The sequence below is a fragment of the Balaenoptera acutorostrata genome, chromosome 3, assembly GCF_949987535.1.
Source record: "Balaenoptera acutorostrata chromosome 3, mBalAcu1.1, whole genome shotgun sequence".
Lineage (NCBI taxonomy): Eukaryota > Metazoa > Chordata > Mammalia > Artiodactyla > Balaenopteridae > Balaenoptera > Balaenoptera acutorostrata.
This window is the reverse complement of record NC_080066.1, coordinates 154,018,204-154,031,794: the sequence shown is the minus strand read 5'-3', so window position 1 is coordinate 154,031,794 and position 13,591 is coordinate 154,018,204. Positions and strand designations below refer to the sequence as shown.

The 13,591-nt window shown below is 39.4% G+C and overlaps 1 protein-coding gene across 12 annotated transcripts in view; it reads right to left on the bottom strand.

Moving 5' to 3' along the window:
- The window catches only part of TTLL5 (tubulin tyrosine ligase like 5), a 325,193-nt gene extending 311,657 nt beyond the window's left edge, over positions 1 to 13,536 (bottom strand). For 5 of the 12 annotated variants that reach the window (XM_057543396.1, XM_057543395.1, XM_057543390.1 and 2 more), the window contains exons 1-3: positions 13,235 to 13,533; positions 11,756 to 11,924; positions 5,046 to 5,152 (exon numbers count right to left, since the gene is read on the bottom strand). In XM_057543396.1, coding sequence (XP_057399379.1) covers positions 5,046 to 5,152; positions 11,756 to 11,829 — 181 coding nt within the window. In that variant the 5' untranslated portion in view covers positions 11,830 to 11,924; positions 13,235 to 13,533. Of the gene's footprint in view, positions 1 to 5,045; positions 5,153 to 11,755; positions 11,925 to 12,921; positions 13,151 to 13,234 lie in introns of those variants that run through there. The other 7 variants (XM_057543393.1, XM_057543388.1, XM_057543394.1 and 4 more) reach the window with 4 other exon arrangements.
- Positions 13,537 to 13,591: the final 55 nt, after the last annotated feature.

The following is a 13,591-nucleotide window of genomic DNA, read 5'->3' as shown; positions in this document are numbered from 1 at the left end:
TTTGAAAAAAACATGGATATGGTGAGAAAAAAAACATACTCCTGGAATATTTCACAAATAAAGCATATGAAATCTTACTGTATCCAAAATATTAACAGTGAATTCAATGAAACATTTAATAGATAACAGAAAAAACAAGGTTGGAATCTAACACTCTAAGATCAACAGAAGATAACTAATGCCCCAGATACACTTCTCAAGGGGATTTAACTCAGTATTATGATCTGAGCAGATCTATGTCAGCTATTTAAGAGAGAGAGAGAAAAAAAAAATAGACCAAGAGGTTTAACAATTCTGAAATCTGAGGTAGCAACTAACAAAACTCATTCAAATTGTTCTTTTCATAAAGGAAGGTGAAGAAAATTATTAAACCTCAAGGAATTGGGAATATACAGAAAATTCAAAAACAGAGTTTGAGAAAAAAGTTTAGTGGCTTCTTCCTTAAACACAGGAAGATGTACAGGAAAATAATCCAAAGACTTATAGGTTCTAGAAAATAGTGATTGCTTGAATAATGGCATGATTACATTGATGGATGCTAATTTCCAATAAATGTTATTAGGTATTCTAAAAAGGAAGGGTCTATTGTCACAGAATACATGGATTCATTTATGTGACAAACAAACCAAAAGAAGTATGCTGGGGGGTCGGATTATTTACTTCTGTTGTTTTTACGCACCTTTGATGTTTTGACTCTAATCATATTTAGTGGGAGATTCTCAGCAAATGTTAGTAAATCTTCAGAGACTCCAGCTTCAGAGAACATGAATGAACCATGTCCCTTTAAGTGGTAACCTAGCAACTTGCTGAGGGGATTAGAACACCACGACCCTTGGGGAAGGAGGAGAATTCAAATCCCAGAAGCAGGTGCTCACTGTCCTTTGAACTCTGGCTTATTATGGGGCAAGGACAGACCTTAAAGTCATCTCAAGGTAGAGCAGATCCTGTTCAACAAATAGAGTAAGCAGCACAAGTTTTGAATGCCTACTGTGTGCTGAACATTAGTGATCTCATTCTTACAATGCCTGCAAGGTAGCTATTATCTCCATTTTACTAATAATGAAATGGATTAAGAGAGTTTAAGTGATTGCACAAGACTCACAGCTAGTAAATGGCAAAGATGGAATCTGAAATATTGACTGAGAACCCATGTATAGACTCTTTCCACCATATCGCACAAAAGTTTGGATCCATAGTATGTAACCTTTGAAGACAGCTACAGATTAACACCAGGGTTCAGAGCACTGCTTAAAGTCAAAGAGGAGTGGACATAAATGAAATTAAGAATACAAAAACAATAGAGAAAGTAAGCAAAATAATAAGTTTGCTCTTTAAAATGAGTCTCAAAATTGACAAACTTTTAGTTAGACTGACTAAAAACAAAGAGAAAAGATTCAAATTACTAAAATCAGAAATGAAGGTGGGGACATTACTACTGTATTACAGAAATAAAAAGGATTATAAAAGAATACTATGAACAACTGTATGCCAACAAAATTAGATAAACTAAATAAAATGGAAAAAAACCTAGAGAAACACACAAACTACCAAAACAGACTCAATAAGAAATAGAAAATAGAATAGACAAGTAGAGGTTGAACCAGTAATCAAAAACCTTCCAACAAAGAAAAGCTAAGGACTAGATGCTTCACTGGTGAATTCTATCAAACATTTAAAGAATTGACACCAATCCTTTTCAAACTCTTCCAAAGAGGAGGAAGGAACTCATTCTATGAGGGCAGCATTACCCTGATACCAAAGCCAGACAAAGACATCAAAAGAAAAGAAAATTACAGAACAATATCCCTTATGAATATAGATGCAAACATCCTAAACAAAATACTAGCAAACCAAATCCAGCAGCATATTAAAAGGACTATATACCATGCTCAAGTGAGATTTATCTCAGGAATGCAAGGGTGGTTCAATATACAAAAGTCAATCGATGTAATATACCACATTAATAAAATGAAGGAAAAAAAACATAGAATCATCTCGATTGATGCAGAAAAAGCATTTGACAAAATGCAACACCGCTGTATGATAAAAACACTCAACAAAGGAATAGAAGGGAACTTCCTCAACAGGATAAAGGGCATTTATGAAAACCCATAGCTAACATCATACCGAATGGTGAAAGATAGAAAGCTTTCCCCCTAAGATCAGGAAGAAGACAAAGATGCCCATTTTCACTTCTATTCAACACTGTACTGGAAGTTCTAGCCAGAGCAATTAGGAAAAAGAAGAAGAAAAAGAAAGAGAGGGAGGGAGGGAGGTATTCAGGTTAGAGAGGAAGAAGTAAAATCTCTATTTACTGATGACATGATCTTGTATAGAGATAATCCTAAAGAACACACACACACACACACACACACACACACACACACACTCTCTCTCTCTCTCTCACTATTACAGCTAATAAATGAGTTCAGCAAGGTTTCAGGATACAGGATCAGTATACAAAAAATCAATAGTAAGGCTTCCCTGGTGGCGCAGTGGTTGAGCATCTGCCTGCCAGTGCAGGGGACATGGGTTTGAGCTCTGGTCTGGGAAGATCCCGCATGTCGCAGAGCAGCTAAGCCCATGAGCCACTACTGATCCTGCGCTCTAGAGCCCACGAGCCACAACTACTGAGCCCACGTGCCACAACTACTGAAGCCCGTGCTCCTAGAGCCCGTGCTCCACAACAAGAGAAGTCACCACAATGAGAAGCCTGCGAACCACAACAAAGAGTAGCCCCCACTCGCCGCAACCAGAGAAAAGCCCTCGCGCAGCAATGAAGACCCAACGCAGCCAGAAACAATAAATAAATAAAATAAAATAATAAAATAAATTTATTAAAAAAAATCAATAGTATTTCTATACACTGACAATGAACAATCCAAAAATGAAATTGAGAAAGCAATTCCATTTATAATAGCATCAAAAAGAATAAAATATTGAAGAATAAAGTTAACCAAGGAGCTACAAGACTTGCACACAGCAAACTATAAAACATTGCTACAGGAACTAAAGAAGAACTAAATAAATGGAAAGACATCCCATGTTCATGGACTGGAAGACTTAACACTAAGATGGCAATACTTCCAAAAGCAATTTACAGATTCAATGTACTCCCTACCAAAATCACAACAGCCATTTTTGCAGAAATGAAAAAGCTGATCCCAAAATTCATATGGAATTGCAAAGGACCCTGAATAGCAAAAAAATGTTGAAAATGAAGAACAAAGTTAGAGGACTCACACTTCCCAATTTCAAAACTTAGTATAAAGATACAGTAATAAAAATAATATGGCACTGGTATAAGGATAAACAAACAGACTGACAGAATATTAAGAGTCCAGAAATAAACCCATACATCTAATGGTCTACTGATTTTCAACAATAGTGCCAAGATCATTTAGTAAGGAAAGAATAGTCTCTTCAACTAATCATGCTGGGGCAACTGGATATCCACATGTAAAAGAATGAAGGTTGACCCTTATCTCACACTATATAAAAAAATTAAGTCAAAATGGAACAAAGACCATTTAGCTCTAAATTTAAGAGCTTAAACTATAAAACTCTTAGAAGAAAGCACAGGGATCATGACTTTGGGTTAGGCAATGGTTTCTTAGATATGACACCAAAAGCATAAGCAATAAGAGAAAAAGTAGATAAATAGAACATCATCAAAATGAAAAACTTTTCCCCATGAAAGAACACTATCAAGAGCATGAAAAGACAAACCACAAAGGAAAAAATATTTGGAAATCATTTTTCTGATAAGGGTCTAGTATCCAGAACGTATAAAGAACCCTTACAACTCAACAACAAAAAGATAAGCAACCCGATTAAAAAATAGGCAAAAATCTTGACAGACATTTCTCCAAAGGAGATTATATAAATGGCCAAAAGGAACATGAAAAGCTGCTCAATGTCATTAATCATTAGGGAAATGCAAATCATAACCACAATAAGATACCACTTCACACCCATTAGTATAGCTATATTCTAAAAAACAGAAAACAACGAATGTTACTGAGGATATGGAGAAATTGCAACTCTCATATATTGTTGGTGGGAACGTAAAATTGTGCAGTCACTGTGGAAAATCCTTTGGCAGTTCCTTAATAAGTTAAACATAGAATTACCATACAACTTAGCAATTCCATTCCTAGGTATATACCCAAAAGAACTAAAAACAGGTGTTCAGACAAAAACTTGTGCATGAATGTTCATAGCAGCACTATTTACAAGAGCCAAAAGCTGGAAACACTTATCCATCAACTGATGGATAAACAAAATGTGGTATATCCATACAATGGGATGTTATTCAGCCGCAAAAAGGAATGAAGTATTGACATATCCTAAAATATGGATGAACCTTGAAAACATTATGCTAAGTGTAAGAAGCCAGACAAAAAAGGCTATGTATTGTATGAGTCCATTTATATGAAATATCCAGATTAGGTAAAGCCATAGAGACAGAAAGATTAGTGGTTGCCAGGAGCTGGGATAAGGGGGTTGGGGAGTGACTGCTTAATGGGTACAGGGTTTACTTTTAGATGAAAATGTTCTGGAACTAGATAGTGGTGATGGGTGCACAATACTGTGAATGTACTAAATGCCACTGAGTTGTATACTTTAAAATGGTAAGAATGGTAAATTTTGTTTCGTGTATTTTACCATAATTATAAAAAACAGTATCGTTAAACTTATTGTGATAATCATCTCATGATGTATGTAAGTTAAATCACTATGCTGTACACCTTAAACTTGTACAGTGGTGTATGTCAATGATCTCTCTATAAAACTGGAAGAAAAAAACAAAAAAATAAACACATGTACACGTAATTCTAAAACAAAAAAAAGAGGAAAAACAATTTAATATGCAGAAAACAATTTAAGAAATCACAAATAATCCTTTCAAGTATAAAAAAATCAATAGAATATTCTCATGACCAAGGCCCTTTCCCTAACTAAATATGGTTATCACTTTTCTGTAAGACGAGGTTGTCAGGGCCATGCCCAGCCCTGCCCTCAGTGGGGAAGGTCACACCTACCTCCAATCACTCGAATACCATTGTCCTTTGTCAGAACAGCCTCAGCATGGAACACCAGAACTGGAATTCTCCTGCAGCCTCCGGTCCACACGATGCATGGATGATCTCTACAACCATAACAAAAGGCTTTATGAATCTACAGCTCAAAATCTGAGTTAACAACTGAAGCACATCACTGTGGTTTGCTGCTGAGCCACTTTCCCCTTCTTCTGGAACAAGCATCCCAAATGTCCTATGGGAAACCATTCATCGCCCATTCTTAGTCAGATGGTCTGTTTAAGATTAACTCTGTTCCTGCTGCAGGGACGGGCCTTGACTGGCTTCGGCCAATCAGGGTTTTCCATCCCCCAGTTACAGTTACTGGTTCAGGGATGAGGACATAAACCAGCTGGAGCCAGTGTCAGGAGATATGTCGTGTGACCCTCTAAGAAAGCGATGCTTTCTCTTCTGTAGCAGCTGCAGGAGAGATGGCCTCCTCCCCTTGATGGTGTAAGAGAATGAGGTCTGGAAGTGCAAGTGTCATTTTGTGACCTTGGAAGGAGAGCCTGGAGCTGTTGGTAAAGGAGAAAGTCTGCGGGAGCCTGACTGAAAGAACAAGAGAAATGAGATCCTGAGTGGCAAATGTGCAGTTGCAGAATCAAGCCTTTCCTAAATATGAGTTCATAAATTCCCTTTATTATTTAGGACAATTTATGTCTTAGTCCCTGGCACAAATAAGAATCCTAACTAAAATAGTCACAATAATTGACAGACCATTTTTACACCCTATAGTCCCTTTTTAAGCCAATTTGATGATCCATCCTAAGATTCTGAGCTAGGAACCCTAAATTAATACAAGTACCCCAGTTAAAACCACATATTTTAAAGGAAGCCTATACCAAACGGAACAATGTTTTCCTCCAGAAAAGGACCTCTGATTTTATTCTCTTCCTATCTTCCAGAAATCTCTGTTTAATCAATCTCAGACAGATGTGTATTTATTCACAGATTAGAAAACTCTCCAACTGTCTTAGTGCATGAAGGTAGGAAAGAAATGACCTGAGTCCCTACTATGTGTCAGGAATTAAACTAAGAGCTTTCACATGTTATCTCACTTAATCCTCTTGCCTGCACTATGAACTGAAGAAAAGGTGTTCAGAGAGGTTGAGCAATTTGCTTAAGGTCATATAGCTGGTTAAGTAAGAGAACAGGTATATGAACCCAAGTGTCTGTGCTCTTTCCACCCTTCCATCTCCCTAATCACACATTTCAGTGATTTTTTGTATAAACACCTTAAACTCAACCCTTTGGGAACTGAAATTAATCAATTCCTTATATGGAATAAGATCCATTTAGCCAAGATTCAGGCTGCTCTCAAAAACTCACATGACCACACCCCTTAACAAAGGCCATACCACAAACCTCAGGGCCAAGTTAGACCCTCCCAGTACAGGTTTAAACAGATCCACGCTTTAAATGCACAGGCTGCCAGGCTACCAATCTTAGAGGTGAGGCAGCCTTTAGACTTGGGATGAGCTGCCAAGAGCTTTACTGAGGAAAGCAGAGAACACCATACCTAGTTCATTTCCTGGCTTCTAGAAATGGAATGTGGATGCTTATTTTTCTTGCGATTTGACTTGGGTGACAGTGCCCATTTGTGAGAAATTGGTGTTTATAGGGTGCAAGAAAGATTTTTTGTGTGTGGTTTGCTTGCTTTTTAATCTTAAACACCTGTAAAAGGTGGGTATAGGGCCAGATGATTCCTATGCTCTCTTCCAACTTTAATTTTTTTCACTATATTTCTAAGTCAGAGGACAGAGGAAAAATTAGGCAGCCTAAACTATCAAGTCTTAGACAGAAACTCTGGAAACTATCGAAAGTTCCTTGTCAACCCATCTCTAGCTGCAAACTGGCACCACTGTGCCTTAGCACTTATGAACAATGGATTACGGATAAAAGGTAAAAATGCCTGATGAGAGTCAGAAACACAATAAACATACACAGCTGACAAGAGACACGGCCTTAACCATACTATCTATAGAAAGCCAAATCCCTGACACAGAATCTTTTCACTTACAACCTCTGAAAAGAGAAAAGAGGTAGTAGACAAATCATTAGTTCAGTAAGGTCGACCCAAACACGCTTAAGGCAGACGTTGCACTGTCATTAAAAGCATGCTCCCACCAGGTGGTGCTAAAGGGAAAAGATTCAAAATGATTAGGAAGCTGAAAATTGGGACTTTAAATTTTCATTTACACCAGAAACTGGTACATAATAAGAAATTATGCTTTTACAGACATGAAAGAACAAAAAACTTGGATGACTAATAACCAAAGTAGACCAGTTTTATGGTTTACACTTTACTGAAAGCCTAAGAACGTTTTGGTTTTGTTTTGTTTTTTTTTTAATATAATCATATACTTGTGTGTATGTGTGCGGGTATAGAACCCTACCCTTCTTTTTTTTTTTTTTTTTTAAAGATTTATTGATTGATTGATTGATTGCTATGTTGGGTCTTCGTTTCTGTGCTAGGGCTTTCTGTAGTTGTGGCAAGCGGGGGCCACTCTTCATTGCGGTGCGTGGGCCTCTCACTATCGTGGCCTCTCTTGTTGCGGAGCACAGGCTCCAGACGCGCAGGCTCAGCAGTTGTGGCTCACGGGCCTAGTTGCTCCGCGGCATGTGGGATCTTCCCAGACCAGGGCGCGAACCCGTGTCCCCTACATTAGCAGGCAGATTCTCAACCACTGCGCCACCAGGGAAGCCCCCGTTTTGGTTTTTAAGAAGCAATTTCCTGAGTAATAGATATTATTCACTCCTGGGATCCAACCTACATAACTCAAAGCCTCAGTGTCTCATTCATACCAATGTCCCTGCTGGAAATGCCTTCCCCACTTCTCTCTGTTCATTTAATCCCACTCTCTAAAGCCCAGCTCACCTCACCACCTCCTTGGAGCCTTCCATAGCTCCTCCAGCCCACAGTGATGTATTCTTTCTCTGAACTGTAGCACTCACTACATAATCATTTGTTGATGATCTTTGTAACTGATCTAAAGCCAGCTTTTACAATCAGAATTAAATATTTTTTTTAGTGACTAAAGAAACCTTACATCAAATTAACGTTTCCACATCTCTATATAAATTTATATTTGGGAACCCCAAACAAAATACAGAAAAAGAGCCCCTTTACATTTACTATTTGAAATAATGCCATGCAAAACAAGGATGCCTGGACAGTTTCTAGCTCTAATGTCCAGGACTGCAAGGCATCAATACTTTAATACAGCCTAGAGTTCTGAGCAGATCTAGCAGATGTCCATGGATATATATCTTTGGATCAAGTCAACATCCTTAGATGATTTAAGACCTTCTAACTTCCAAAACGTTAAAAATGTAAGCATGTTGTTCCAGGTGTGAACAAGATTGACTTAAGATTCCTAATGTATAAAACAAGTATCTGATAGACATGAGCTAATGGAACATTAACAATCAAAACTAACAGTAGGAGTTTAAAAGGAAGAGGAGCATAAGGTCTGTGAATTTGGATGGGGAGGGTGGGGGGAAGGTGGAATGACACCTGTATTTTCACTAACTTCTACTAGAAATTTAATGTTTCTCAATTACGAATACAGGCACCAAACACAGTAGTAATAGTATTACCTGTGTTTTTTACTCTGTCTGAAATTACAGATTTTTTTTATACCAAATTACAGTTGTTGCAGACATCTCAAAATATCACTGACATTTATCACTGCTTATAAGTTATGGTAGTTATTAAAATTGCCACTAGATCACCTGTGATTACAGTCTTCTCATCTGGTGTGATGAGGATGGACAACAATTTGGCAACTCTCCACTCTCAAGCAATCATTCAGCTACCAAATGGTGACATTTCACAGTGGTGATCCAGACATCTATGATGTTTCTTGGTATTCCCCACTTTTAAGTGTTAATCAAAGACCACCCAAGTATGATGGTCTCATGCAAATTAAGCAAAAACAGTCTTCATGTTGCTGTCTTTAGAAAATAAAGTCTAACTTTCTCATGTTTTAAATGAATGATCTTGTTATTTAATGTATTAATAAAGATGTACATATTACTATACCACAAGTTTGGTTTTTTAAAAAATTCTGATAACTGCACTTCAATGCAATTGGTATTCTTTGTAATGAAATGTATTTTAAGCACTTAAAAGACCTAAGGTGATCTAAAGCATGAAGCCTCCATTTATTTACTCATTAAGTTAGTCACTCAGTCAGCAAGCATTTATTGGGTGCTTACTAAAATATTAGGTTGAACCACCTAAAATTCTCAATATTTGACTGTTTTTGACCTACCAAAATAGCAATTTCATACAGTTCAACCTAATACTTGTTGGGCCCAACCTATAAGCCCACTAATAAAAGAGACAGTCATGAAGTAAAAGATCTTGAATCAGAAAGACTGATGTTTGAAGCAGAAGTTAAAATTTTTGTGAAGTGGGTAAGAGGCAGCACACAGAAAACAAAAAGTCACAAGAAGGCAAAGTGACCAGAGAGAATTATCCATTTAATTATCCTGAATGAGAATGACCCAAATATAATATCAAATCTCTACTATTTTCTATGACCTAATAGTGATGAGAAGCCTTTCCCCAAAGCTTTACTAATGCTTCAATAATTTTTTTTCAAATTACATTAAATAATGTAATCTTCTACTTTATAATAAGAAATACACTTTAAATTCAATATAAAATCCAATAAAAATAATGCCTTAACATTTGTATGGTACTTTATCATTTAAAAGTAATTTCATACACATTATCCTATTTGATCCTAACTATATCCCAAAAAACAGCGTGGGAGGGGCTTCCCTGGTGGCGCAGTGGTTAAGAATCCGCCTGCCAATGCGGGGGACATGGGCTCAATCCCTGGTCCAGGAAGATCCCACATGCCGCGGAGCAACTAAGCCTGTGCGCCACAACTACTGAGGTTGTGCTCTAGAGCCCGCGAGCCACAACTACTGAGCCTGTGTGCTGCAAATACTGAAGCCTGTGCGCCTAGAGCCCATGCTCCACAACAAGAGAAGCCACTACCGTAAGAAGCCGCACACTGCAACGAAGGGTAGCCCCCCGCTCGCCGCAACTAGAGAAAGCCCACGTGCAGCAATGAAGACCCAACACAGCCAAAAATAAATAAATTAAATAAATAAATTAAGAAAAAAAAAAAGAAAAGGAAAAAAACAGCCTGGGAGATATCATCCCCACTTTTCAGGTTATATAGAACATGAATCCTAGTGGACTTACAGAGAATCTTTAAAACTAATGTTACCTTTAAGCCAGATTCTCTCTTTATTCTCTGTGTCAAGTAATAATTAATGTTAAAGGAGGCAAAACATCTAAGTGCTTCAAAATTCAGGAAAGCTAGGTCTGAATCTCAATTTATCACTCTCTACACATCCCTGAGGAAGTTCTTTGATATTTGTGGGGCTGAACTTAAAAAAGTGGGAATAATAACATCTTTAGATTAAATGAGATACAGCAGTTAAAGCTCTTACCATCACCTATAGCAGCTACACTTATCACTATCATTCATTTATATTATTATGAGAATCCAGCAATGAAGAAACTTGACTCTTATCTAAAAGAACTCAGGAAAGCTATGTGTCTCAATAGACTCAGCACAGGCTATAGAATTCTAATGTCCTGCTCCACACTTACTCAAATAATTTTTTTTTTTTTTCAATTAATTAATTTATTTATTTTTGCCTGTGTTGGGTCTTCGTTGCTGTGTGCAGGCTTTCGCAGCGAGCGGGGGCTACTCTTTGTTGCGGTGCGTGGGCTTCTTATTGCGGTGGCTTCTCTTGTTGTGGAGCATGAGCTCCAGGCGCATGGGCTTCAGTAGTTGCAGCACGTGGGCTCAGTAGTTGTGGCTCGCGGGCTCTAGAGCACAGGCTCAGTAGTTGTGGCACATGGGCTTAGCCACTCCACCGCATGTGGGATCTTCCTGGACCAGGGCTCGAACCTGTGTCCCCTGCCTTGGCAGGCGGATTCTTCTTCTTTTTTTTTTTTTAATTAAATTATTTATTTTTATATTTATTTTTGGCTGTGTTGGGTCTTCGTTTCTGTGCGAGGGCTTTCTCTAGTTGCGGCAAGCGGGGGCCACTTTTCATCGTGGTGCATGAGCTTCTCACTATCGCGGCCCCTCCTGTTGTGGAGCACAGGCTCCAGATGCGCAGGCTCAGTAGTTGTGGCTCACGGGCCCAGTTGCTCCGCGGCATGTGGGATCCTCCCAGACCAGGGCTTGAACCCATGTCCCCTGCACTGGCAGGCAGATTCTCAACCACTGCGCTACAAGGGAAGCCCTCAAATAACTTCTTAGTATCATCATTCTATCATCCTAAAGGCTTTTGAGAAAATACCCAATGTCACAGAATTGAGAGATCTACTTTTCTTCAATATCTAAAAATTTCAAAATCTCGTATGTTAGGAGCTCTGATCAAGAGTTTACTAAGACATACTACCTGCAACGTCTAGAGCCAATGTTCACTCATGAACCCAGAAACAGAGCCTTATCTCATTTCAAATAGCTGATGGTCACCCAATAATAAGATCTTGAATTAGACCATGTATGAAAACTAAAACCAGAGTCAGACAACACCAAAGGAAGGATATTGGGTAAAAGAGGATTTGAGTAAAAGAGAACTGTTTTCCATCCTGAACGCAAAGGGTCAAAAGCAGGCTTGCTATTACTTACTCTTGGCTTACCGCCTCCTCATCCTCTGAGGATGATGCTGTTTCCTCCAGGTCCCGGGCCATCTCGACTGGCATTTCCTTTAGAGTTTGTCATGCAGTCAGCAGACGGGGGCCTCAGAGACCTTTCCTTGCAGATTCACTGGATCAAACAATTTGGGTGGCACAGATTCCTGCAAGAAAGCCAAATGACCTGAAACACAATGCAGTTGTCTTTTTGTTCATTACTGCTGATGATCTTCCAGGTAATGCAAATGAATATTTACCTAAATAGTGTCAAACCTCTAGAGGCTTACCTTCTTTCACAGTGCTTCACATATGCCACAAAAATCAAGATTTTTTTTTTCAAACATACTGTCTGTCCTCTATGTACTTGAAGAGCTGCTGTGAAGTTTCAGTTTCTCGTTTTTCTTTTACATACTAAATCTAACGTGCAACAAAAGGATACACTTACTTAAGAAAGTCTGAGGTAGGTGGCTGATTGCCTAAAACATAGATTCCTTGCTAGAAAATCCTGACGCGAGTTAAAAATAAAAACGCAAGTATTAAGATCCTTGCAAACATTTCTTTAGATTCTATGCCAAGCACAGGTAAAATACCCTCATGTTTCCGCTAAAACAAATTCAACCACTAAACCAAAAAATGAATATATTCTGCTGAATCAAGGTCATAAATAGCTGGAAAAAGAAAAAACAACTGTCCTTCCACACTCTCAAAAATTATTCGCCCTTACTAAAAATCACAAACTATGATCCAAATATCAAATAGACATTAAAATTAGCATATTTCTAACTTAAAATATTTTTAATAGAGAAAAGGTACATGTTCATTGCGTGTCTTTTTGGATGGAATAGAAATTACAGGTAAAGAAAATGAAAATGTTTTAATGACCATAATCCCATTACTCAAAGATAACCATTTAATGTCAGTCTTTCCAAACCTCATTTTTCTATGCATTAATATATGTGATAAGAACGTAAATAGGGCAAAAAATGCCAATTCCGATAACGATCCTTACACATATTCAGCGAAATGGGCAATATCTAACAATCTAAAAGGCGTTCTTCCGCGTATCCCCAACGGGACCTCTCAGTATATCCCAAAATGTTGGGAAGTCCCTTATATTAATACAAAACAAACAAAACCTCCAAGCGAGGAAGGGATGCCAACCTGTCCTAGGCTGCCAGCAGAGCAGGGAGAGACAGGGCGATCGGAAGAAGATTAAGGGCACTCGCCCAAGGAGCGTCCTCGCCCTAAAGGGATCGGGCCCTCAGTCCCACCCCCGGCTCACTCCAATCCAGGTAGGTCCTCAGATGCTCCCTACAGTAAGGACGCGGGAGACTCCGCCGCAGAGATTCAGCCCAGCGCGCCCGGAAGCCAGCAGCTGCTCCCGGACTCAGAGGGAAGTGCAGCGGACGGCGCCCGCCCAGACTTGGGAGCGCACCTCCCTCCGGTAGAGGAGTGCGCCGGCGCAGGCGTTTACCTGTTTCATCTTCCCATGGCTCGGGGCGGGCAGGCAGGGACAGCGCTCTGCGCCTACCTCCCTCTTCCTTCCCCAGCCGGGCTCAAGGCGGCAGCCGACCACTGCTTCCCCCGTTACTACAACAACCAAGTAACCGCCCGCTCGGAGCCACTGCGCAGGCGCCCGCCACCCAGCGCGGACAACGCTCGGCTTCGGGCGCGGACAATTGTCGTCACCGCCGCGCAGCGCAGGCGCAGGGCCTTGCTTTCCGCAGAAGTCTTGACTTCTTTTTTCAGCTCTTTTTACCTCCGCCGCAAAAAGATTGGCTCCGAACCTGGAGTTCTTCCGCCACGCTGAACACAATGGGTCACTGCAAGA